Source organism: Botryllus schlosseri, chromosome 11 (assembly GCF_051294905.1).
Source record: "Botryllus schlosseri isolate E-star chromosome 11, Bs_hap1, whole genome shotgun sequence".
NCBI classification, from domain to species: Eukaryota; Metazoa; Chordata; class Ascidiacea; order Stolidobranchia; family Styelidae; genus Botryllus; species Botryllus schlosseri.
Genome location: NC_137246.1, coordinates 13,072,652 through 13,096,958, shown reverse-complemented (window position 1 = coordinate 13,096,958; position 24,307 = coordinate 13,072,652). Strand labels below are relative to the sequence as shown.

The following is a 24,307-nucleotide window of genomic DNA, read 5'->3' as shown; positions in this document are numbered from 1 at the left end:
TTTTCAAAAAAGTCAAAAAAGAGGACAAATCCTCTTAAAAGAGGACGTATGGTAACCCAAGCATAGCTCCATTTGCAGCTTTTGACAGTCCATGCGAAACGAATTACGATCGTTTTCACAACTACTTACTTACTTGAGTAGATTTGAAGTCAGTCAATCCTACTTCTACTTCAAGTAGTTTTAGGTTGCTTATGTAAGAAGTAATTCTACTGGTACTTGAGTAGATTTTTTTCGTCGCTACTTCTACTACTACTTGAGTAGCTTTCTTGACTACTTTGACCACCTCTGCAGTATACATGGGCAAATGCGAGCACCTGACCAAGGTCACCGATTCGATTCCAAGACGAGTAGGCTATTAGGCGTCGAATCGAATAACCCCCTTTGAAGTCATAGCGGTATGTATGACTTAGGTGCCTTTTTTCTACCACTAACAGAATAAAGGCAGTTACACCAAATGAAAAATAATTCTGTATTTCATGACAATATAGTGCAATGTTTCCCAACGTTTCCCAGCGTCCCTGCCTTTGCCCATTTCGGAACTATTCTATTTATATCCCCGTTACTAAACGCAACAAAAGTACCAGATTGTAGAAACTATAATGCTTTCTTTACAATGTCATCAAATGGAATGCATCTCGCTAATATGGATAATATCTTGTTACTGTAGTTTGGTGAAAGTAAATGCATGTCAATAGGTGGCGGGCATGACCTGATTTTACTCCAGTATCCTTAGATCAGTTGAGGATAAATTTTCCAGTGAATGAAATGTGCGCGATCGAATATAGCTCTCGGAACATGTTGATCGATGTTTTCATGCAAGTTCTTCTTTTCAAGTAGGTATACCTACCTACAATCACAGTGACGCTAAAATTGATCATATCATTTTTCGGGTTGAAGATAGAAACTGCGTGGTGGTGAACACAAGATTGATTTGACATTGTCATCTTAACAATTTACCAAGGACACCAATTGTTTTTGAATGCGATAAGAGATGAGACATATGCAACCTGTATACATTCGGGAAATTTTAATTGATAACCGATTTACCGAACAAATAGTCAAGAATTCCTTAGAGAGAAAAATGGATAAATTTTCGAGTAATGAAATCTCGGCGAACACACGCTCTGCTGTGGAAAACATATATGGAGGTTATGCATGAAAGAATGATTCTATCGCAGTCAGACTCCATCTCTTATGGCATTGAAAGACGATTGGTTTTTGTAATCATGCCAAACAATATCATTTTGATATGGTTTTAATGACTCGAGTCGCGATTTTTTGGTGACTCGACTTGACTCGATTCATTTTTTCAAATGCGTAAAATGACTAGACTCGAGTCAATTTTTGTATTGAGTCGACTTGTGCTCGAGTCATTGTGCATGACTCGAACCAAGTCGTATGGCTCGAGACTAGGACGGCCTAGACAGACATTTCATTGTAACTTTGAAGAATAGTAAAGTCACCCATGGCCTACTAAAAATGCTTTTAGTAGGCCATGAGTCGCCACATTTTTGGCATTTCGTCAATCAGTCCGAGTCCAACTCATTATGTTCACTGTTCAGTTTTCAGTTCAATCCGGTTCAACGCACTTTTTTCAACTCTGCTCGGGTGATATAGAATGACTCGCATTCATAATTTAGTAATCTTTCTCAGTCTTAACAGTTTCTAGGCCTATCTACCAAGTATTAGGACTGATAGACCAAACTGTTTAGACTGAGGAAAATGACTATATTATGAATGCGAGTCATTCTATATTACCCGAGCAGAGTTGAAAAAAGTGGGTTGAGCCGTGTTGAATTCAAAACTGAACAGTGAACATAATGACTTGGACTCGGACTCGAGTCAAAACAGTATGACTCGGACTTGACTCGGTGGTGAATTGAGAATGACTCGACTTGACTCGAGTCAACACTGTAAAAGCGAGATGGACTTGTGACTCGGAACCTTTGACTTGGTTACAACCCTGATTTTGAAGACGATAAATAATGTTTTAAACAAGGGCCTTGTTTCAAACACCTGTGTTTTCAATTAATGTTTATTTTAAACATAGCCCTAGCTATAGCCTAGCAGTGGTTCTCAACCGGGGGTCCGCGGACCCCTGGGGGTCCGCGAAGCAATTTCAGGGGGTCCGCGAGACCTCTAAATTTACAAAATGATTGATAACCTAATTTTTACTTTGCTTTTAGATTAGAGAAATCATAAGGCAGTTTTCCTCCACAACTGGTAAAACCTCATTACTCGCATCATCAGAATAATCTTCTGACATGAAATATCTTACTATGAACATTCATTTTTATTGCCAAATCGCCAATAACCTACTGATACAAACATATTGCTGTTTAGAGACGTTTTGTTGGGCTTTGTGGAAAAAAAATAGAAATAGGTAACCAGGTTGACTTCGTAAATGTTTGAGAATTATTTTTGATTTAAAGTTGTTGGTGTCATCAAATTAGTGAACAGTAGTATGAAATAAAAACTCCTGAAGTAGTTTTCCTATTTTTTGTTCAAAAAAGAGATTGAAACCTCGCTACGAAATCCATTTATCCTGTGATATACATAACCACTTGCAGTGACTTAAAAAGCCCAGAAATGACAGTGGGTCGAGCTGAAATTTTACGGCAAAAGAACTGATGAAAGCCTGGAAGATCAATAGACTTTGAGAGTGCAAGAGAAATTGACCATGAAAAAATACATCGAACTGCGTGAAATACATCCTGTCGTGGAGCACAAAGCCCTAAAATAGGCTATAAGCACCAACGTCGTGTGTTGTAATAATAATAATATTACTAACATAACCACTGTTCCAGAATAACTTCAAGATGATATGCTAGATTAAAATGAGTAAGCTGGACGTGATATGTTCATTAAAAATATGTTTCTTCATCATGGTGCGATAAATGTTGCGAGCACACCAAAAGTGTCGTCTGAAGCGTTACTGGTTAATACTACATTAGCCTCCATCCATCTTTGTGGAAAGGGATTCTCGGCACTCGTTCATACTTCAAGAAATATCGCTGCAAAATTAGTTAAAAAAATAATAAAAGTCTACCCAATTTCTACATAAATAGTATGGTGTTATTTTCAAGAAAAGTCATTTAGTTGCTGTTTATCACAAGCCTACAGTTCATATTTGCACAAGACAGATGACGGTCGCACCATAATTGTGCCAAATTTGAACTAAAACTTTAGGGGGTCCGCGAAGGTCCGTCACGGTGAAAAGGGGTCCGCGAAGCCAAAAAGGTTGAGAACCACTGGCCTAGTGTATTCGGTATATTAGACTTGGATGGTAGAGTTTGACATTTTCCTATCGATTCGGATATAGCAGTTGAGTCGCGAGAGAGTCACAGGTTCTCGTGTCGTGAATTATAGAACGTAAACGTTTACATTCTATACGTGAATACAAGAAAATATTTTCAGGGTAGGGGATTTTTTCAGACGGCAATCTCGTGAGCTAACGACCTCGAGTATGGCTCCGTTGCAACACAGGTATATGACCAATGTCCTTACCAACAAGCAACCAAATGATTGATTATGTAAAATCGGCACTTGGTGAATTCGGTGGTTAATGATCTCGGCACTTCCAGTGCATGTAATGCACTTATGCTATTTTTATGATATTAACAAGGCTATCACTCGGTTATGCATTAGTCGCTAGCGGTTCCGGACTAATACAGAGAATGCTATTACCGAGAATGGACATTACCTAGAATGGACATTACCGAGAATGGACATCACCGAGAATGGACTTACCGAGAATGGACATCGCCGAGAAAGACAAGACCGAGAATGGACATTACCGAGAAGGGCATTACCGAGAACGAGATCTATACCAACATAGGATTTCGGTAATCTCAACATCGGTGATCAAAATTCTAACATATCGTGATGCATTTTGAAATTGTTCTGTTCGATTGGAAGAGTAACGTCTGCCCGAGATTTTATTCTTTTTATTATTACTGACCGTCCTGCTCTAATATCCGATCAGTAGCGCAACAATAATGTGGGGAACAATACCTGACAGCACTAACCATGCGTCGCGTCCTGCGAGTGATCTAAATTTCATCGTTTTAAATGCTGCTGAACTATTTTATTATTTTCTCGGTAATGTCCATTCGCGGTAGTGTCTTTCTCGGTTATGTTTATTCTCTGTAATGTTCTTTCTCGGTTATAGTATTCTCGATAATGTCCATTCTGGGTAATAGCATTCTAGGTACTGTACGGACACGGTCGCTAGGGGGTCAGTTCCACTCTATACGAATTTTGTACGATATTGTTTGTGTCGAGTGCAGCAATACGACCATACTGCAACAAGTATCCATGCATGTTTTGGGCGAAAAGAGTTCCAACTACAAACCACGTACGGAGCATAGACAAATCACACACAGCCCCGTCTGGAATCACTGCCGCAGCAGAATTTTGATATGTTTCTACTTTCAGAAGGAAGATGAGAAATTTACCAGGCATGATAATGACAATTGGTCCTGCCAAGCTCAAGAATCAAGATGTATAGCCTAATTACGTGCCCTAAATCTTTGAAGACAAAAATTCTTTTATCAGCACTACCAGCGAATCTGATAACAATAACTTACATGCAATATGCAGGTAACAATATTATTGTGACTTTTGTGAGCACATCCCTATCATCGACTTTGAAAATTTTTCGCGCTTGACGCGGAAGTAAATGCACACTGCACAGTGCACTGTGCAGTGCACACTGGTGTTCATAACAGTAGTATTATAACAAAACATCATGTCTATGGGTAAAATATATACATAGAGATCCCTCAGACGTTGTGTTAATCACCCCGTACGGGCTAATGACCATCGGTAATTTACTATTCAAGACCTTAACTGCATAAGGACCCCAAACCCCCAATTGGGGGCCAAACTCGAAGGGGGCCCAAAATTATTTCGCGAAATAAACTAAAATATATATATATTTTTGAAAATTTATGCAACTTATAAAAAAAATTTACGCCAGGCGCGATCTACAGTTGCCAATTATCTTGATTATAGTGTACCCGTCCTCAAGAAAAACATGCATGATTTATAAGAATGGGCGACGGCCATTACCGCGCCACGACGCACCAAAACGTATCAAGTTTTAGGCCATGTAACATGCGACTCCGATAAGTGTGCCAGAACGATTTGCAGCGAGAAAACCTTGACCGAAAAGGACCCCCTCTATGTTGACCGAAAACCTCGATATATATATACAATTATTCATATATGTTTAATATTCAATAGGTGCCTAAATGGCTGGGGCCGAATGCTCCTGTCCTGACAATTTGAACCTCACGAAACAGAGAAAAATCAGTGAATAAATACCAATTTGAAACCGTGTGCGTCTTTTAGTTTGGTACGTTTGGACGATTTCAATATCTTTTGTCATCATATCAGACATGAGGTCACGAAATAAATTAATGAAACCATGTAACAAAGTCATTATACGGACGGATCCGCTCGATTAAGCGATACAAGTAGACGCACTAAACAGTACAACAGATCTCGCTGACAAGTAGCAATCAAAAGGTCCAGCCTGAGAGGGGGTCTGGGGGATAAGGCGAAGGCCCCCAGACGTTTGCGTTATTACCTTATTGCGGGCCCAAGACCAACTTTTTGGAGGGGTCTGACGAAGTGCTGTTTCGGCCCTGACTATATTTCTCCATATCAATGGGGGCAGGGGCCTTTTATCTCCTCAAAATATTGGCGCCCCTCCACTATTCCACTGACATATCGCTTTACCAGAAAAACATTTGGCTGGTCTAATTTCATTGAATACAAAGCATTGCTCTAACTTTCCGCTTTTAGAATGTTAGTTCATAACAGGTTGGCTTTAATATTCTATCATCTTTCTGCACACATGGCCGTGAACGAATCAATCCACCAGCACACACACGAATGTGTTTTAAACTGAGCTCATCATTGAAAAGGACAACTTGCTAGACTTGCGACAATGGCTACGATGTAAATTTCTATGATACAACTTGCAACTTCTACTTGACCCGCTGTAAACAGCGGAAAGTAAGTAAATCACAAAACATACGAAGAACAAGTAGAGGAAAATTAGATTTACTGGACTAGGGCTAGAGAGAGAGAGAGAGAGAGAGAGAGAGAGAGAGAGAGAGAGAGAGAGAGAGAGAGAGAGAGAGAGAGAAAGAGGGAGAAAGAGAGATAAAGATAGAAAGAGAGAGGCAGAGAGAGAGGAGAGAGAAAGAGAAAGAGAGAGGGAGGGAGAGAGAGGAGAGGGAGAATCTTTATTCGTCCGCAATGCAATGTAAACATAACCATTAGACCAGGGGTCACCAACCTTTTAGCAACCAAGGGCTACTTTTGGGTACTGATTGAATCGACGGGCTACCATTTACTTCCGTCGTTTACCCGTATCTAAATGAATTTCCACTGTGATATTCATAGTACTGGGCAGGAACAACATTGCCGAAAGGCTTTTAAATCAAAACATCTCATTTCAACTAGCTAGCCACCAAAACTTTTTAAGAAATCACGAATTACTTCGCACCATGTTTAGATAAATTATACAACAACAATATTCTCAAATTTTAAAATAAATCATGTCACACTTTAAACTGGACATCAGGTTATCAGTAACTATATCAGTCAGTGGGAGGCCTGGCATTTCATGCTATCAACTAGTGCGCTGTACTCTGGTATGTAACTTGACACTGCAGATTTGAGTGAGTGTCCCAGATGTTCATCAGTGAGGCGTTTTTGATGAATTTCATGTCCGTAAAGGCTGATTCACAGCGATAAGTTGAACCAAACACGCTTGCAGCCTTCATAGCTGCTGCGCAATGCGCATAAAAACTGTACTTTTTACTGCAGCCTTGTGGGCTTTGAGGTGGATGTCATTTTGCGGTGTTACAATTTAAATCTCCAACTGTTCAGCATCCAGACATTGCAGATTTCATTATACATGACAGCAGCATCGATTACAGAAAGTTACAAACATAGTACTAAACTGCGTTGAGTAAGAGCGACAAGCTGTGTCAAAAGATACAATACATCATGGGCATACAAACATTGAAAATCTGCTAGTGCTTCACTGCTATCTGCTACCGAATGGTAATGTTGTTTACCAGTGTTGGGATCAAGTCCCCACCTTCGAGTCACGAGTCATTTCGAGTCATTGCACATCTTGCCTCGAGTCAAGTCAAGTCAATCGATTTTCGAAGGTGACTCGAGTCAAGTCGAGTCAAGTCAAGTCAAGTCACGAGTCAAGTCACAATTCAAGTCAGAAGTTGCCTTTTCGAAGAATGAGGCATGATTACGTCATTGCATTTTGCTAGCTGTCTAAAATACAGATTGAGTGGTCATTGATTTTGAACCAATGAACGAATATAGAGTTAAATATACGCCCAAGAAGGCGTTGTATCGCTCACATATACGTAGAGCTGCTTAATTGCGCAAGTAATTGCGTAGCCTCAGTTTATAGTCACCAGCCAAAATTGAGAATAGAGAAACGAATTGATAAGATGCAATACATTACTCATTTACAAATTGATATGATACAATTCGAGCCTGCGCCAATGTTTGAGGACTATATAAACCATATTCGAATTAAATTTCAATAAAACAAGATGTTCGGTTAAGGTTTTAATAGAGAACAGAAATATACGTTTTCCTATTCAATTACTTTACTATACTAGTTTACGGCAACGTAAGCTGTAAGGAGTGTAAGCTTCGATCACTTCGTTTACGGTCAATTTATTTGTGAGAGAACAATGGATGCTCGGTAAAATGCACGATCATTGAATCATTGGACGCTCTCACGGGTTACACCGGCGTTTCGCGAACAATCCAACCATATGCAAGATACATTGACTTTTATCGACACCCATTACTTGATGACTCGAAATTGACTCGTGAATTTTGCTCCGAGTCACGAGTCAATCCACATTTCTCATACGCCGAGTCAAGTCAAGTCAAGTCATTTCGGCAAAGTGACTCGAGTCAAGTCAAGTCATACGAAAAAGGTGACTCGACTCTGACTCGAGTCAAGTCATGCCTCGAGTCATCCCAACACTGTTGTTTACTACTTTGAAATTGTCCTGGACTTCAAGCTACTATAACGGACCCCCCCCCACACACACACACACACACCATTTCAAGAAGACCGCGGATGGCATTCCGTCATGTCGCCTGTATGGACAGGGCGCCGTAGTATTCTACGTCTTTGATATCTTGTGATTCTATTAAATGCTGATATAATTGAGGATATTTGGTATCATTATTCTAAGTGTTTATATATATTTATTGTCATTTGTAAATTACTCGTTGGAATGATTTGAAGAAGAATGGGTCAATCAATAAATCTATATATTTAAAAGCTCACTGTTGGTAATAATCTGACGAATATTTGTAATTGCTGCTATTCGATCTATTTTTAAAGCAGGCACGCGGGCTACTGATCTGGTCCTCGCGGGCTACCTGGGGCCCGCGGGCACCAGGTTGGTGACCCCTGCATTAGACACAACAAAAACGAAAATGCAATACGGTAAAATGCGCAGCAATCTAAGGACATTCTGCCATTGGCAAGAATCTGTTGGATGAATAATAATCCCGCTTGTGCGAAAAATTATCGAGACGACATATTTCGCGTCGACGGAAGGGGCCGTTCACACTTTCATTAGTGTGCATTGGAGTCGACTTTGATCAAAACACAACAGCCATGGCTGTGCCAACAAAAGTAGTTTGTGTATACAATTAAAGCTCTATTATTCGAAATTTCATGCTAGTGACGTCATATTTTGTGATACGATTGTTGACCTACAATGTTCTTTACAATTCTCTACTATAGTTGTGAAGACGATTACCCCTGACGAGTGTCAGCCGAAAATAGTCAGGTTCATTTCAATATGAATATAGTAGCCTAATAAATTAAAATGCGAGCATGCAAAGTAGACTGGAGGCTCGATATTACATCGTCTTCAAAGCCTAGCCACTCAGCTGCCCAGGAGCAATTATTATCACATCAAATAGATGGTAGATGTAATAAAAATAAATATAAAATTAAAACTTATGGGAACAAAAAGAACGACTACAGCACACATCGTCATATGGAGCAATTAGAGGTTAAAAAGAGCCATTTCAAACACAACTTGGCGGATGGCGGTGCCTAGAGATCAGATAGGTTCGTCGGGGCGATGCGTAGGTTCGTCGGCATTCGAACGAAAGTAATGACCTATTATTAAGTCAACCAATCAGTTTTTTCAGCAATGATAACGAAATCGGCTGATTTCAGCTTTCATCGACTAACTTTTCTGAATTTCTAAAGTGTCCTCCTTTCCCTATTCCAAAATATATGATAACCATAATAAACGCTTTACGCTTTCGACGATACTTTTGGTGTGATCGCAACATTTATGGCACCAAAATGAAGAAACATATTTCTAATGAACATATCTTGTCCAGCCTAGTCATTTTTATCTAGCATCTCATCTTGAAGTTATTCTGGAATAGTGGTTATTAGGGATGGTGTGAACGTGAGGTTCACGTTCGCGTTCTGTGTGTGAACCTCAGAAATTTAGAGGTTCGCGTTCACAAACGAACCTTGATAGGTTCTGCACTGTGAACCTTTTTCGTATATTGCAGTTTTCACGTCATTATAACATCTTTGGTTGAAATTGATTGCATTTCAACTGCGGGCCACTCTATGCATGGTGCAGGCATAGTATTAAAAAAAATCAGCACTAAACGAGCGTGCACCTTGACAATCTCAAAAGTTTCACTTGCTTGTTACAAAAGTTTGCTGTAAATATCCGTTTGTGAATATTTAGTGACTCTCTGATGTGAGCTTGACGCGCAATGACAATCATCAAGAGCGAAATACTATAGATAACTAACCTATAGAAATACACTACGTGTAGGTAGGTAGGTTTATTCAGCCAATCGATGGAATTGATATCGTTGTCTGATGTAAAAAATCTAGCAGGTATTCGGGGTCAATCTTTATTTCATATGTTTATCGTATCATAAAACAGTATCGCTGCGATTGGGGTGTTGGCTACTGCTGTATAACTTGTTAATTGGGTGATATCGGTAGCAAGTATGGAAACCCGTTTTACGATCTGACCAATATCAACGTTGCAAGCCCTCGTCGAAGTTGTTGGCGAAGCGTCGGAAGATATTGATTTTATGGGATTATTATATCATTTTATTGCCTCAATTGATGCATTTTGCGACATTGAAAATGTCAATATGTACTTCAGCATTGTGGCATTATGTGGCCCGAGACGTCGCCAAGCATCATGTACATTGATATAGGCTATCACTTCACTGAAATGTAGTTTTGGAATTAGCAATATGACGTGACGTCATGAGGTTCACGTTCGCGTTCACACAGAACCTTTCAAAAAGGTTCGTGTTCACACGAACCTGAACCTTTCAGAGGTTCACACCATCCCTAGACTGGTTATGTATATCACGGGATAAACTGGATTTTGTGGCGAGGTATCAAGCTATTCATAGGGATAAATTTCGGAAAATACTTCAGAAATTTTATTTCAAACGACTGTTCACTAATTTGATGAGACTGGCAACTTCAAATAGAATAGGTTTTGCAAACATTCCGAAGTCACGCTTACACCTCCATATTTTTATTTTTTCCACAAACCCCAACAAAACGTCTCGAGACAGCAATATGTTTGTACTAGTAGGTTATTGGTAATTTGGCAATTAAAATGAATTTGCAAAGTAGAATATTTCATGTCAGACGATAAGTATGATCATGTGAGTCATGAGGTTTTAGCAGTTGTGGTGCGAAACTGCCTCATGTATTCTAAAATTAAAAATAAATTAAAATGAGGTTATCAATCATTGTGAAAATTTAGAGGTCTCGCGGACCCCCTGAAATTGCATCGCGGACCCCTGGTTGAGAACCACTGACTTAGGGTTATCATATTTTGGAATCCGGAAAAGGAGGGCACTTTTTAAAAATCATAAAAGTTAGTTTACCGAAATCGAAAACAGCTGACTTTGTGCAACATTTACTGAAAATCTGACTGAAAAAAAGGTCGTTACTAGGGCGATTTTTTTGACATGTCAAAAAAGTCAAAATATTGTCAAAATTGTAGCGTTAGGTCAAAAAATGTCAAAATTGTTTACAAAGTCAAAAATATTTTGCAACCTGCATTTCGTTTGTATCGAAGATCTTGCACTGTCGGTGAACTTATCATTTTACATTTTACAGCTTGTAGCCTACTTTACAGGGCTGTGGAGTCGGTAAATTTTACCACCGACTCCGGCTCCGACTCCGACTCCACACATTTTCAATATACCGACTCCGACTCCGACTCCGACTCCTGAGTCTTTAAACGTACCGACTCCGACTCCGACTCCGACTCCTGGTTTTCTAAACGTACCGACTCCGACTCCCGACTCCGCCTCCAGCATTATTACCAATTTACTTCGAAAATTATATGCCACATTGTCGGTTGAATGACTATCATACAACCATTAAACATATGCAAACATGTGATTACCGGTGACATGCTAAATTGTTTCATTGTGGCACAGCTCGAATTATCCACTATGCAATTAACATGAAAGAAAGATTTGCTAAATATCCTTCCTTTTTCAAGTTTTTATAACATGGACTTTCTAATATCCTGAAATGTATGAATCATTCAAATATGGCAGACATCCAATCCTGTATAATAAAAATGTAGATAAAAAAGTGTAGCTCTTGTGTATGAGTCAGCAACTAATAAAAAGATTGAACTTACTAATTTTGTCATTGCACACTCTCCTGATTACAAGCACACACACTCTTACTACTAATGGCCATTGGTCATAAAAGGAATTTAGTTAAGTAGTCAAAGACCATAGCCTATCTCTAGTCTACATGTACTTAATCAAGTATTCAAGGATTAAGACTTGCAGTCTTTCTTAATCATTTGTTCGACCCAAACAGCTAAGCTACACTACAAAATTTTTTATTTTGTCAAGTGGGAAGCATCGTTTGGTCATATTTACATCATTTTTACAATTTTACAAAACCAGCCGATGCATTTGCTCTGTCATTGCATCATGGTATAATTCCAAAAATTGCATCAATTTTGACTGCATCGCGAAAACGCATATTGCGATTTTCTCCCCCTGTGCAACTGAGTTGTAATTTACGAGTAATGTCTAATTTTATCTATATCAGGGGTGGGCAACTTTTTCGGCCAAAGGGACACATGCGATTTACGAACCATTGCTCGGGCAACTGGAATGTTGATAACCTTTTTTTAGTCGTCCGATAGAAGCGAACCGTATTAGGTAACTTTGCAAACAAGACTTATATTAATACGCTCTAAAATTAATAACAATATGTCATGCAACTGTGCAGTGCGCATTCAGGCCCTGGTCGCGCGAAGCGCGAAATTATTTTGCAAGGTAATGACTGAAATATATCAATCTGTGTAACACTGGGCTCGTTTGGCAAGGACAGGATTATTCGACGTTTAGACATAGCAAAATCGACGGTATCAGTGAACGTGCCTATATCATTTTGTGCAAATGTTTTGTCGACGATCTCGCCGCGAGTGCACAAGCGAAGCCGCATGTTGGACGACACGTTATCTCCTAATTGGGAATATAATTAAACTCAATTCTGTGAATATTATGTATTTATAATTTTAAGAAGGGGGTTAAAATACTGAATGCAAGAAATCTAGTGACAATGAATCATGCGAAGTACCGAGAAAAATTTCAAGTCAAATAAATCTGCTATGAAATATTCTACTTTATGGTCATATACGAAGATCTGAGATAAATGTGGCTGGACCCTGGATTGGATACGTCAATGCGTCAGAACTGTTGTTTTAGTCATCATCAAATTTCGCGGTCATGCTAATCAAATTTTGGTTGGCCTTGCAATTGTACCTGATGTCATAAATAATTTCGAGAATTACCTCGCAGGCCAAACCTAACCTTCTCGTGTGCCAAATTAGGCCTGCGTGCCATGGGCTGGCCGCACTTGATCTGCATGGTTATTAATAACTGTGATTGGTGGTAGATAAAAATTCTATTGAAAATTCTTTGAAAGCAAATGTTTTCATGATAGAGAAGCTGGAGTCGGAGTCGGAGTCGAAGTCAGGGTCATTCTAACAAACTCCGACTCCGACTCCAGTCGGTATTTTTCCCACGACTCCGACTCCGACTCCGACTCCAGCTATTCTAGTTTTCACGACTCCGACTCCGACTCCATCAATCGAAAATTACCCAGACTCCGACTCCGACTCCATCAAGCGAAAATTACCCAGACTCCGACTCCGACTCCACCGACTCCGACTCCGACTCCACAGCCCTGCTACTTTATATGCTTTCCGCTGTAGACGGCCCATTGCATGCTCATTTTGAATCATAAACATTCAAATGAAACAAATATAGGTTCACAGGTTGCTATGCTCAACGTACCGCAATATCCTAACTGAAGCAAGACTGCGTGGGCATTGCATGGTTCTTATATCAAGAAGCGTATGATGAAAAATTGTGATGTAGACACCATTGTCAGAATGAAGCAACACTGTGGATCATTAGCAGTGTATGCACAAGTTCAGTGTTGTCAGCCAACAACTGCTGCTGTTGTACGTTCTTTCTCCATTCTTGGCAAGATACTTAGTAAGGAAAGACGCTTTCTACCCGAGAATGTAGGAAAGTATCTTTTGTTGTACTACAACAAATTTCAATTATTTTTACGATAATATGTGATATAACTACTGGAATTCTTCATAGGGGCAGATTTCGTTAAAAAAAGTTTTTTTTATGTAAAAATCTGCCAGTTTCGAGTCAAAAAAGTATTTTGCAGGCCAAATTACTTCATAAAGAATGACAGTTCCAAGCAGAAATGAAGATAAGTAGTACAATTCTAACATAATGTAAGAAAACACCTAATTTGCATATGTTAGGTAAAAATTTGGTCAAAATTAAGTTTTTTAAGTTAAAAAAATGTCAAAAGTTTGATTTTTCAGGAAATATCTTCCGTTTTTTTGGTAAAAAATTCGCCCTAGTCATTATACTTTCACGGATGACATTATCAATTTACTGAAAAAGGAGGACAAATCCTCCTAAAGGAGGACGTGGTGACCCTAGCAGTATAAACTAGGCTTGTGTAATCAGCAAACACTCTAAACAACAGTTGTCAAATAAATGACCATTATCATTGATGTAAATTATGAACAGCAGAGGCCCGAGAACTGATAATACTAATACTACTTCATCGCTCATTCGTCGAAATTTCTCAAACCACTTCCACCACCGTCAAATGACAGACAAGGATATATCTACATTCTACAATCTACATTCTACATCTGCCAAAAAACCCTGACGTAAATATCCAAATGCATACCGCCTCCGATCTCATTTGCACTGCAGGTAACTTGGACGCAGGTAACTTGGACGCAGTGAAGAATTTCGCGCCTCCCTTATCTTCACATCACAAAATGTAACAAGAATGCTAGCAATCCCAACGGATAGTTTCTTGGCATGGAAGGTTATGATCGTTGATGAGAGAATTCTCAAATATGAAATTAGAACTATACACAGAGCAATTATAACTATGAAATGGAGGTAAATGGCGCAAGGCGCGAAAAAATTTCAGTTGAGCGCAGCTTTGCTCCCACCTTCAGATGCTTCCGCGCCCCTCAAGTGAAGGGGGGGGGCGCCCCCCAGTTTGAGAACAATGAGAACCACCGCTGTAGGCCAAGGTGCTCTTGCTCAAGCGTGCTCTTGATACTCTTCAACACTCTATTCCTATCAAAGTTACAATACGGAATTCTTTGTTGGGGTGCTGCCTGCAAGAATACAATAGACCCACTGCACAAACTTCAACATCGGATCATCCATATCATTGCCAAAGCCCCACGGGGGCCTGGATGTGCAACTGATAGATCGTTTCTCTAAAGATTTGGTGTTCTAAACCTAGAAGATATGAAGCTAGAAATTGCCAAGTTTATGTATCAGTTCCATTGCGGTCAATGTCCCTCAAATTTCAACGACTACTTCACCTCGGAGACAAAAGCGCACAAGTACAGCACACGCGCGTCATCGAAGAACAACTACCATATGATCAGGACTGAATACAAGAAACGCATTGCTCTATCAAGTAGGCCTATGCCGGACCCCAATTGTGGAACAGCATCTCGCCGGCTATCCGACAGTCGTCGAGCATGTCCGCATTCAAGTCGAAATACAAGCAATTTCTTCCAAATCAATACTAGACAGTCTTCAGGATTACCGGACCACGACCTAACATCGACCTCGCCCTCCACCTCATTTTGTCGCTTGCGTCTTATATTCTCTGCATTACTTTTCATTCAGTGTGCATACCTCTTATTTACTTCGCCTAGGCTAAGGTAGGTGTCTGATCTTAATGGCTTCTTCAAGTTGTTTCGACACCTTCCTATCTTTTCATTGTGTCGCAGTCTTGTGATGTTTTGAAACGATGAAAATATTAATAAACCTGATTGATGATGATGGTGATATAGCTCGGTGATCAATGTTTATGTTTACGTCTCGCTCGGTTGAGCAGCCGTCCAAGATTTACGTGGCTTCTTTCTTGCCGGACGTCTTGCTTTGCTTTGCTTGCCGTGTTTGTTTGGCTGCCTGACGACGGCGTAGCGACGACTGTTTCACTGCTGCTTCTCTGATGAATCCTGAAGATAACTCAGCTGCAGGATCAGACCTTTCAAATAAGTAAGTCCAAAGTGAATTCGTAATGGATGACACATATTTCTTTTCATCGCGGCTAATGCTGCACTTCAAAGCTGTATCCCGTATTTTATATTTGATAGAATGTAATTTTTACTCAATAAAACTGTCTCTACATCTCTCTTAGCCTAATTTTAAAACATTTCAATCCGCCAGCTACTCAAATGAGACTTCCATATTTATCAGAGATACATTGTACAGACTGAATTAACAGCGTGCCGTGCCGTGGTGCTTTGCAATGGTTTTTCGAAGGATTTATACACATTAACATCAACTGGATTAGTTGACTTCTTCTTGGCCAGAGAACAATGCAGGCTACTGCAACTGGATGCGTGTTTACATGTAATTTGCATTACTGGTCAGCCAGACTGGAATCGGTGGTTGTTTTCGACTTTTCGACAACATGTTGTGCGTGCCAGACGGATTTCCCGCGTGATTGGAAAATTTCATCCGCGTGACGGAAATATTTTTAGTTCTGATTCGATACTGAATTACTTATTAAACGTCACAATGTGCTGAAATAGACCTGGTATACGCCGGACTAGGGTTACGCCGTATATTCGCTGTTGCGCAAATGCCATGCTTGCTTGTGTTCATTGTGAAGCGCAAGCGCCTTATTCTGTATTTGGACTCTGGTATCACTTTGTGACGTCGGCGTGATCTGATGATAATGCTCGCGTGACGTTGCGCGTGCCGTTGCCACCGATTCCACTCTGGCTGGTCAGATGAGAGGGAAGAGTGGTGCATACTGCAAACTCTAACCCAGTGGTTCCCAACCTCTTTCGACCCATCGCCCCCTTTTCAAGTTCAACACTGATCATCGCCCCCCAAATTTTGTGAACCGAAAAATGGGCATACAAACTGTAAACACGGGCGGGTTGACTAAAAAAAAAAATAGGTCAACTTTTCGGCTTGATGTCGAATTTTACACTTTGCAACCAAATTTTCGTGGGTTGACTAAAAAAAAAAAAAAAGGTCATTTCTCCGACGCGGCATTGCCCCCTTCGCTATTTTCGCCCCCTTTGTCCATTTTCGCCCCCTTCGTCATTTTCGCCCCCCTAGACCGCCAAATCGCTCCCTGGGGGGCGATATCGCCCACGTTGGGAACCACTGCTCTAACCAGTAAACGTAAATGCAGATATGACAATTCCTGTTATGCTACTGGCAGTTCTATGAACGACGGTACCTTATAAATGCCTAACATTCATTTTTACTTGATAGAATGATCCAGCTAAGCAGTCCTGCCGCTAAAGAATGGTTGAATCAACGCCGCCAGACCATTCGATCTTGGGCAGAATTTGTCAACACGAAACAGTTTGAAAAGCCCAAAAGCGTTAAGAACTGGTCATCAAGAGCAGTCAAGAACATTGAATATTTTCAAACAAACTATTTGTTTGTTTTCGTTGGACTGATCGTCTACTGCATGTGAGTAATTAGGTTATATTTGATAGGAAACTAGAGCTATGTTTAACGTTACATGGTAGAACACGTCTAACTCTCTATAATTCAGTGGTTCCCAACCTTTTTTCACCCACGTACCATTTCGAGGTTTTATGCAGTGCTCGCGTACCACCTACATAAGCTACGCACGCCGAAGGCGGTCAAAAATGTTTCCGTCATTTATGGCGTCATAATCACGTATTTGACCCGTGCGAGACGTAATAGCAAATGCTATTAAACTAGGCATATCAGTCAGGGTTGATGGGATACATGGAATTGTTTTTTCACCACCAGTCACAAGAAGAACAACATAGTGAAATAACAGCAAACGTCAATTTATTTAATGCGATGGCTGCATTTGTTTATTTTCCACTAGCTCGGTGGTTCTTAAACTTTTTTAGACACGCCCCCTTTATGATAGTGAAAAATTTCGCGCCCCCTTATCGTCATATCATAAAATGCAACCAGAATGCTAGCAATCCCAGCGAATAATTTGATGACATGGTAGGTTATGATAGTTGATAAGAGAATTCTCAAAATATGCAATTAGGACTACACACAGAGCAAAAATGAAATGGAGATAAATCGCGCATAGCGCGAAAAATTTTTTCAGTTTTCAAAGTTTTCAGCTTTGCGCCCCCTTAAGATGCTTTCATGACTACCGTACCAAGGGGAGTGGGTGCGCCCCCCCCCCCCCCAGTTTGAGAACCACTGCACTAGCTGGTCGATGTGCGGCATATGTTTGCTCACAGCGCATCGAAAGTCATTCTTCAACTTGATGGTCATCAGAGATGAAAATCCTTGCTCGCACTCCCACTTAGAAGGGAAAATTAGCAGCTGGGGGATAGCGTGAGAAGCTAGAGTCGACTACGTGGAGGTCATGCTAAGCCTGAAGTTTATTGGAGAACAATCTTTGTGTGTTACCCCACCTGAGCTAATAACTCCCTTCTGTCAAATAAAACAACTGAATCTACTCGCGTACCACCTGGAAGACCTTCGCGTACCACTAGTGGTACGCGTACCACAGGTTGGGAACCACTGCTATAATTGAACAAAATTTGCCCAGCCTTGCCTAGCCAAGTACAGTATATCATAACCGGCATGTGTTTGAGGTTGTCTGGTAGAGCACTAATTTCAGAATCTGAGAGTTATTGCCGGCTTGCAAGGAGTAAATAGTTTTGCTTGATTAATGAGTGCAATGGCGACGGGGTCCACCATTAACAAAGTTGTTTGGAGGCTTCAACACTGCCATGACATCATGGATCCAATGGGACGGAGTCAACACAAGTGATATTGCGCCGTCCAAATCAAATATTTTGAAGCGACAAATGGTGGCAGCTGCAATCATGGGGGACAAAAGTATGAAATAGTGAAAATTCTCACTTTTCATTACAGTCCCACGCATAACAGAATAGTTGACACATCCCCCCTGCTAGACGTTTTACAGTTGGCTATTACCAAATGGGAATACTGCTCTTTTACAGTGCGACTTCTCCTTTAATGCTCATCGCAATTGCGGTATTTCTCGGGGCATGCTATATCATCAATATCAGAAATGAACAACAAAAACTCAAGATAATGGGTAAGTTCGAAGAATCCTGATCATTCTGTGCTTGTAGCTAATCAACAACTAGGGCTTGACATAATGATTCGGGTATCAATTATAGCGAGTCAAGTAGAAAGAGACAATTTTTTTGAATACCAACTAAAATTATATTCTGTCAAAAGCACGGTAAATAGGTCTGATGCAAATATACAAAAATATTTTTAATGCGATGAAGCTAGCATTATTTTCATTGTGGTTGCACACTAGGTAGGCCTACATGTATTAACCTTCCTAGACTAGAATCCTAACACTACATTCTGAATTGAATCACTGAAGGTACCTGATTTTGCCCAGCCTTACTGAACCGCCATCTCTCAGTGGTATCGTGTTTACAAGACAACGGTTGCGTAATTCCATGTCAAATTTGCTACCATTGAATTTCTCCATAAAGTTTCAGATTTTGCTGAAATTTCATTCAAAGCATACATGAAGTATATCTTAATAATTCACAATTTATTTTGAATGATATAAGTAGTTGTATAGTTTTTGCATGATTCGCGCTCATTCAATGGTGAAATAGATGGATTTTTTTGTGAACAGATCCGAAATGAAATGTTCTCTTTTTGTTATGCTTTATTCGTCTGTAATAAAATGCTAGTGACGATTAGTGAATTTTTGTGTGTGACCCCGGCATTAAGGTCTATTTAAATGTGATTTCACTGAAGCATAACAACATTTCAAGAGTACATGCTACCCTTAATTTCTGTCTATATTAAAATTCTTGTGAATGGTGTCATCAGAAAGCTATTGTAACAAATAATGCTGAAGGAAACTAGTATTTTTTTGAAATATATATAGGGTACCAAGCCTATCTACCAGGGGTCGGGAACCTTTTTCGACAAAAGAGCCATAATCACCCTTAATTTCCAACTGTAATTCCCAAAGAGCCATACATCAATGTCAGCTATTATGTCACAGTCGAAGATCTGTGACGTCACTGAGGCACGAAATCAAATTTAACTATATACATAGGATTCGCATAAACACAAAAGAGATGTTACAATGCCCCCACCAATCAAGCGGGTTACGTAACATTTGAGCATCAGACACAGGGAAAAACGACAATTGAGCATGTGACACTTTGGTCTAGCTACAGGGTACGGGGACTTTTTGTGAGCTACATTTTTAATTTCCTCACCGTTAGGGACATAATTATGATATTTTTGTAAATTTAGGCAATTAAGAAGTGCATTTTAAAGTAAAACCAACAATCGTAGACAACAGTGAACGTGCAAACCAACTGCATATTCTTTAGTGACACTGCTTTTCAAGGCATCTGTGTAGACTAGTCATACCTCAATGAGTCTATTGACCAGAGGTGATCAAAGTAGTCAAGAAAGCTACTCAAGTAGAAGTAGAAGTAGCGATGAAAAAATATAATCAAGTACGAGTAGAAGTACTTCTTCCACAAGCAACCTAAAACTACTTGAAGTAGAAGTAGAATTGACTGACTTTAAATCTACTCACGCAAGTAAGTAGTTTTGAAAACAGTCTTAATTCTTTCGCATGGACTGTCAAAAGCTGCAAATTGAGCTATACGGAACGTGCAGAGAGCTTGATTCGTATTGATGTATCCCATGAGATATCAATTTTCGACAGAATAAGCATTCTTTCGCAACGTGGGATGCAAATTACAGTATTGATATGAAAATGCGATACTAACCCTTTGTTTACTAGAAGACCACATTTTAGAGAACATCATGGCATGGCGCCTCACCGCATATTATAAGGCCTCAAGTTGAGGCGAAGAGCAATACGGAGAAGTTGTATCGGATACGGTTTCAACACTTTGCGCGATTAGTATACGTTATTACCAAATATTGTGGATCGTCAAATTTATATATAGTGTAGCTTTATTTTCGGAAAATAGAGGCATTACTACAGTTGCGTTTATGCTTCAACATATGTTCTGCAGACGAAAGAACTGGACGTAATTAGAACTCAAAGTATGATACTCGGAATTGAAAGTGAAATACAAATACCACCTCTAAAAAGCGGATAATATATTTCATGTCTTTTGTCCATAAAGCTTCAAAGGTGATCTGCTAAAACAGGTGTAACGTTCCAAAAAGCCGGATTTTCCAGATTAGCAGGACACGTCATGGGCTGCTAGATTATGATATGATAGGTAATTGCTAGATTGTGAAAAGGTAGTTTTAAACGTTATGGTGGGCCATATTTACTGTGATGAAATATTTGATATGGGCGACAATGCGCTGTGAGCGGAACCAAGCAATCCTGTACCTAAATTATATTCACTGATACTTTCGTGAAAACATATTTGTCACACCATAACTACTGTGCGCGAGGCGCAACAAAATTTCTGGGCTTTACTTGACTTTTACGAATATTAAATGTTGGTACTCTGTAAAAACAGCCCCGAAATTCCTCAGGCTATGTTTCGTATTGGGGGATTTAACTACTTCTACTTGACAAACTGAAAATAGCGAAAAGTAAGTAACTAGATCACAAAATATTACGAAGTAGAAGTAGAGAAAATCAGATCTACTTGAGTAAGTACCGGAAGTAGAGGAAAACTAATTGAGTACTTATAAAAAGTAGAAGTACTTCGTTACTGACCACCTCTGCTATTGACAGTGACACGCTGTTCAATCAGTTGCTCCAAGCCATGAAAAACTTCAGTGGCGGGAAGTGAGATTCCATAAAGGAGGGCTCAGAGCCCTAAAATGCCCTGGATATTCCACTTTTTTACCCTACAAAGATGTTATCTCAGCTACCACGAGCATAATAATTGTAGTCGCTTTGAAAATTTACAAAAAAATTCTGCAATATTGATAAATAATATGCAAATTGAGTGGAAAATTATCAAAGAGCTATATCATATCATCTAAAGAGCCAAAGGTTCCCCACCCCTGCTATATACCATATATACACCAAGTCATGAAAATAGATTACACTTCAAATCATCAATTTTTTGAGATTTTAATTGGCTGAGTATCATAAAGCGGGCTAGAGTAATGATGCAGATGATTTCCACTCGTGTCCTCAACCCATATTAAATGAGAACAATGTCAAACCGTTCTGTACCTGAGTCGGTATAGGCCTATATTAGGGTTGCCATACGTCCGGAATTTCCCGGACATGTCCGGAATTTCACTGAAAAATCTGCGTCCGGGAGGAATTTCTGAAATATGCCTAAATGTCCGGAATTTTGAAGGCTTGAAGCAGACTCAAAAGTTTTTCGTAAATCAACATAAACAATATTATTTTCAAGCAGATTTCTGCTGTTCAAAACTGTTCTTCGCGCCGCGCGCGAGTTAATACAACGTATAATGATATTAGTATGTGCTCCAGGCACTACCATCGCCAAAAATGCAATCAAAATAAATATAAATAACCATCATTTACTGAAATAAGTGTGATTGTAATCGCAATTATAAGCTAACGGTATGTTAAGGCCGATTGGATGCTTCAATCACAGACATTGGTTCCAAATCTAGGGGTCGTCCGCCTTTATCTGGAGATCGCGATGACGTTGGACGTAATCAGCTTCCTAGGCCGTGAGTAAGGTTGGGCAAGCTGAATTTTTTTAGTAATCAGCTTATCAAGTTTTGAGCTTTGCCACGGAACATTTTCAAGTGGGAAATGAGGTCGCGAGCATAAAAGGATGGAAATCACCGGATGTGCAACCTGCTGGTGTATTTTATAGTAGCCTAATATATCAAAGAATCAATGTTATTGACAGAATTCATACATAAAATTTAACAGCCAAATGCTTATAGTAAGTGCCCAACAAGTTACATCGACTACCTTATGGTGGGCCCAAGATCAGTGCGTTTTGGGCGGAACAAAAAATGTTGTTTCGGAACTGATTAAAACACATAAACAGATAGCCGCACTGACCTAACTGTAAGGCCAGACACGATCCGCCAGATGATTTCATCCGGCCCGTGGGGGAATCTATTGCAAACCCTAGCAAGTAGCAATCACCAGAGCTCACATTACAGATGGCCCAATTCATGACCTATGATCCACTTCATTGCTGTATAGTGTATACCAGGGCTTGTCAACCTTTTCAGCCAAAGGGCCACATTTGATTGACGAACTATTGCGCGGGCCACTAGCCGCGCCAAGCGCGAAAATTTTTCGAAGTTCATAGTTCAATAATATTGTCACTTGACTATATTGCGGGCCTGCTGTAGGCTATATCGCTGGGCTCAGTTTGCAAGGAATGGGCTATTCGGCGCCCGGACAAACATGCGTCAATCATTTTGCGCCTAGGTTTCATAGTCGACGGGGTCTTTCTGTGAGCGCAAACGCAAGGTCGCCTATGTTGAACGACACTTTGTCTCGTAATCGCGAATATAGTTAGACTCAATCTGATGCAATAGGCGTTCTTTCATTTTGACAAAGGGGTAACAATATTAAAAGCAAGAAATCGAGTGACAACATGTTACGCGAAGCGTGTAGAAGTTTTTACTTCTGATAAATCTATCGCAAATTATTCTGCTATGTTGTGGTGTACGAAGATCTACCAAAATGTGACTGGCTCATGGACCTGCCAATGCGTCGGAACTGATATTTTAGTCATCACATCTCAAGTGTGGCGGCCAGACTAATCAAATTTTTGTTTGGCCTTGCAAGTTCACAATCTGTGCAATCCATTTTTGATAATATTACTAATTTCGAAAATTACCTCGCGGGCCACTCAAAACCTTTCACGGGCCACGGGTTGGCCGGCACTGGTGTATACAGTCGATGGGCAATGCTTTCCTAGTGTGACGTCATATTGACGGTCAATGTGTTACATCTCATTTTGAAATCCGCTAGTGGGCACTAAAGAGCGTCCGGAATTTGCTTGACAAAAATATGGCAGCCCTAGCCTATATGTTTATGGAATACTTTTAGGTCATGAACTGTCTCATGCTCAGCAATACGGAGCTGCTGCCGCACTCTCTTTTCCGTTATTCTTCCTCGCTGGGGCTGGATCTGCTGTGTTTTGGGTTCTAGGTAAGTAGCAATGGATTTCGATGGAATATCATAAATGACATGAATCTTTTTCCTTGTAGGCGTGTCTTTCTTTCTCGTTGCTATGCACGCATCATTTCACGTGTGCTCGGAGGAAGCAGGCGACCAGGAACCGTTTATGGAGACTGTGTGATGTTTTCGAATGTCTCACTGTGATATTGCCATTTATGCTCTAGCAAGACTGCAGTTTCACATAGCCCCATTTATTTGAAATCTGTGTGCATATACATAATAAGCCCTTGTGCAATGCCTCGGGTATGAAGCGGCGGCTCTGACTTTCTTTACCTTATCTACACTTTATATTACAAGTCCATGCTCACTCACATAATGGACCTACGTTTTTCCAGACAATAAAATATCATCCATCCTATCAATTTGTTTTTGCATAGCTGAGATGCTTGGCTGTTCGCTGCGGAGAGTATTTACTTTCTGGCAATGGCAATGCCTTGGGACACAAGCAGTCAGTTGCCTATGCTAAATTACTTCGGTCAGTTACTAACAATTAATTCCTTTACTGTTGCGATAACACGCGTACACAAGATAGCTGTTGCATAGAAC

At 40.1% G+C, this 24,307-nt stretch overlaps 2 protein-coding genes and 1 long non-coding RNA gene across 3 annotated transcripts in view; all 3 read left to right on the top strand.

Annotated features, from left to right (window-relative positions):
• The window catches only part of LOC145449604 (uncharacterized), a 353,567-nt gene that overhangs the window by 117,506 nt on the left and 211,754 nt on the right, over window positions 1-24,307 (top strand). The window lies entirely within an intron of this gene.
• Window positions 15,544-24,119, top strand: LOC145449601 (prenylated Rab acceptor protein 1-like). The gene is made up of 5 exons (XM_080327993.1): window positions 15,544-15,699; window positions 16,936-17,139; window positions 18,639-18,736; window positions 23,630-23,731; window positions 23,791-24,119. The coding sequence occupies exons 1-5, from the start codon at window positions 15,653-15,655 to the stop codon at window positions 23,880-23,882; spliced, it is 543 nt and encodes a 180-aa protein (XP_080184119.1). The 5' UTR covers window positions 15,544-15,652; the 3' UTR covers window positions 23,883-24,119.
• LOC145449605 (uncharacterized) overlaps window positions 18,257-24,307 on the top strand; it is a 166,763-nt gene continuing 160,712 nt past the window's right edge. Inside the window, exon 1 of the long non-coding RNA XR_013918307.1 lies at window positions 18,257-18,266. This is a non-coding gene — a long non-coding RNA (uncharacterized LOC145449605). The remainder of the gene's footprint in view (window positions 18,267-24,307) is intronic.

Excerpts from the sequence above, each read along its gene's own strand:
- LOC145449601 (XM_080327993.1), top strand. The coding sequence starts at position 15,653 with ATGAATCCTGAAGATAACTCAGCTGCAGGATCAGACCTTTCAAATAA. Across the intron at positions 18,737-23,629 it reads ACAAAAACTCAAGATAATGG|GTCATGAACTGTCTCATGCT; the intron begins GTAAGTTCGAAG and ends GAATACTTTTAG. Across the intron at positions 23,732-23,790 it reads TGCTGTGTTTTGGGTTCTAG|GCGTGTCTTTCTTTCTCGTT; the intron begins GTAAGTAGCAAT and ends TTTTCCTTGTAG.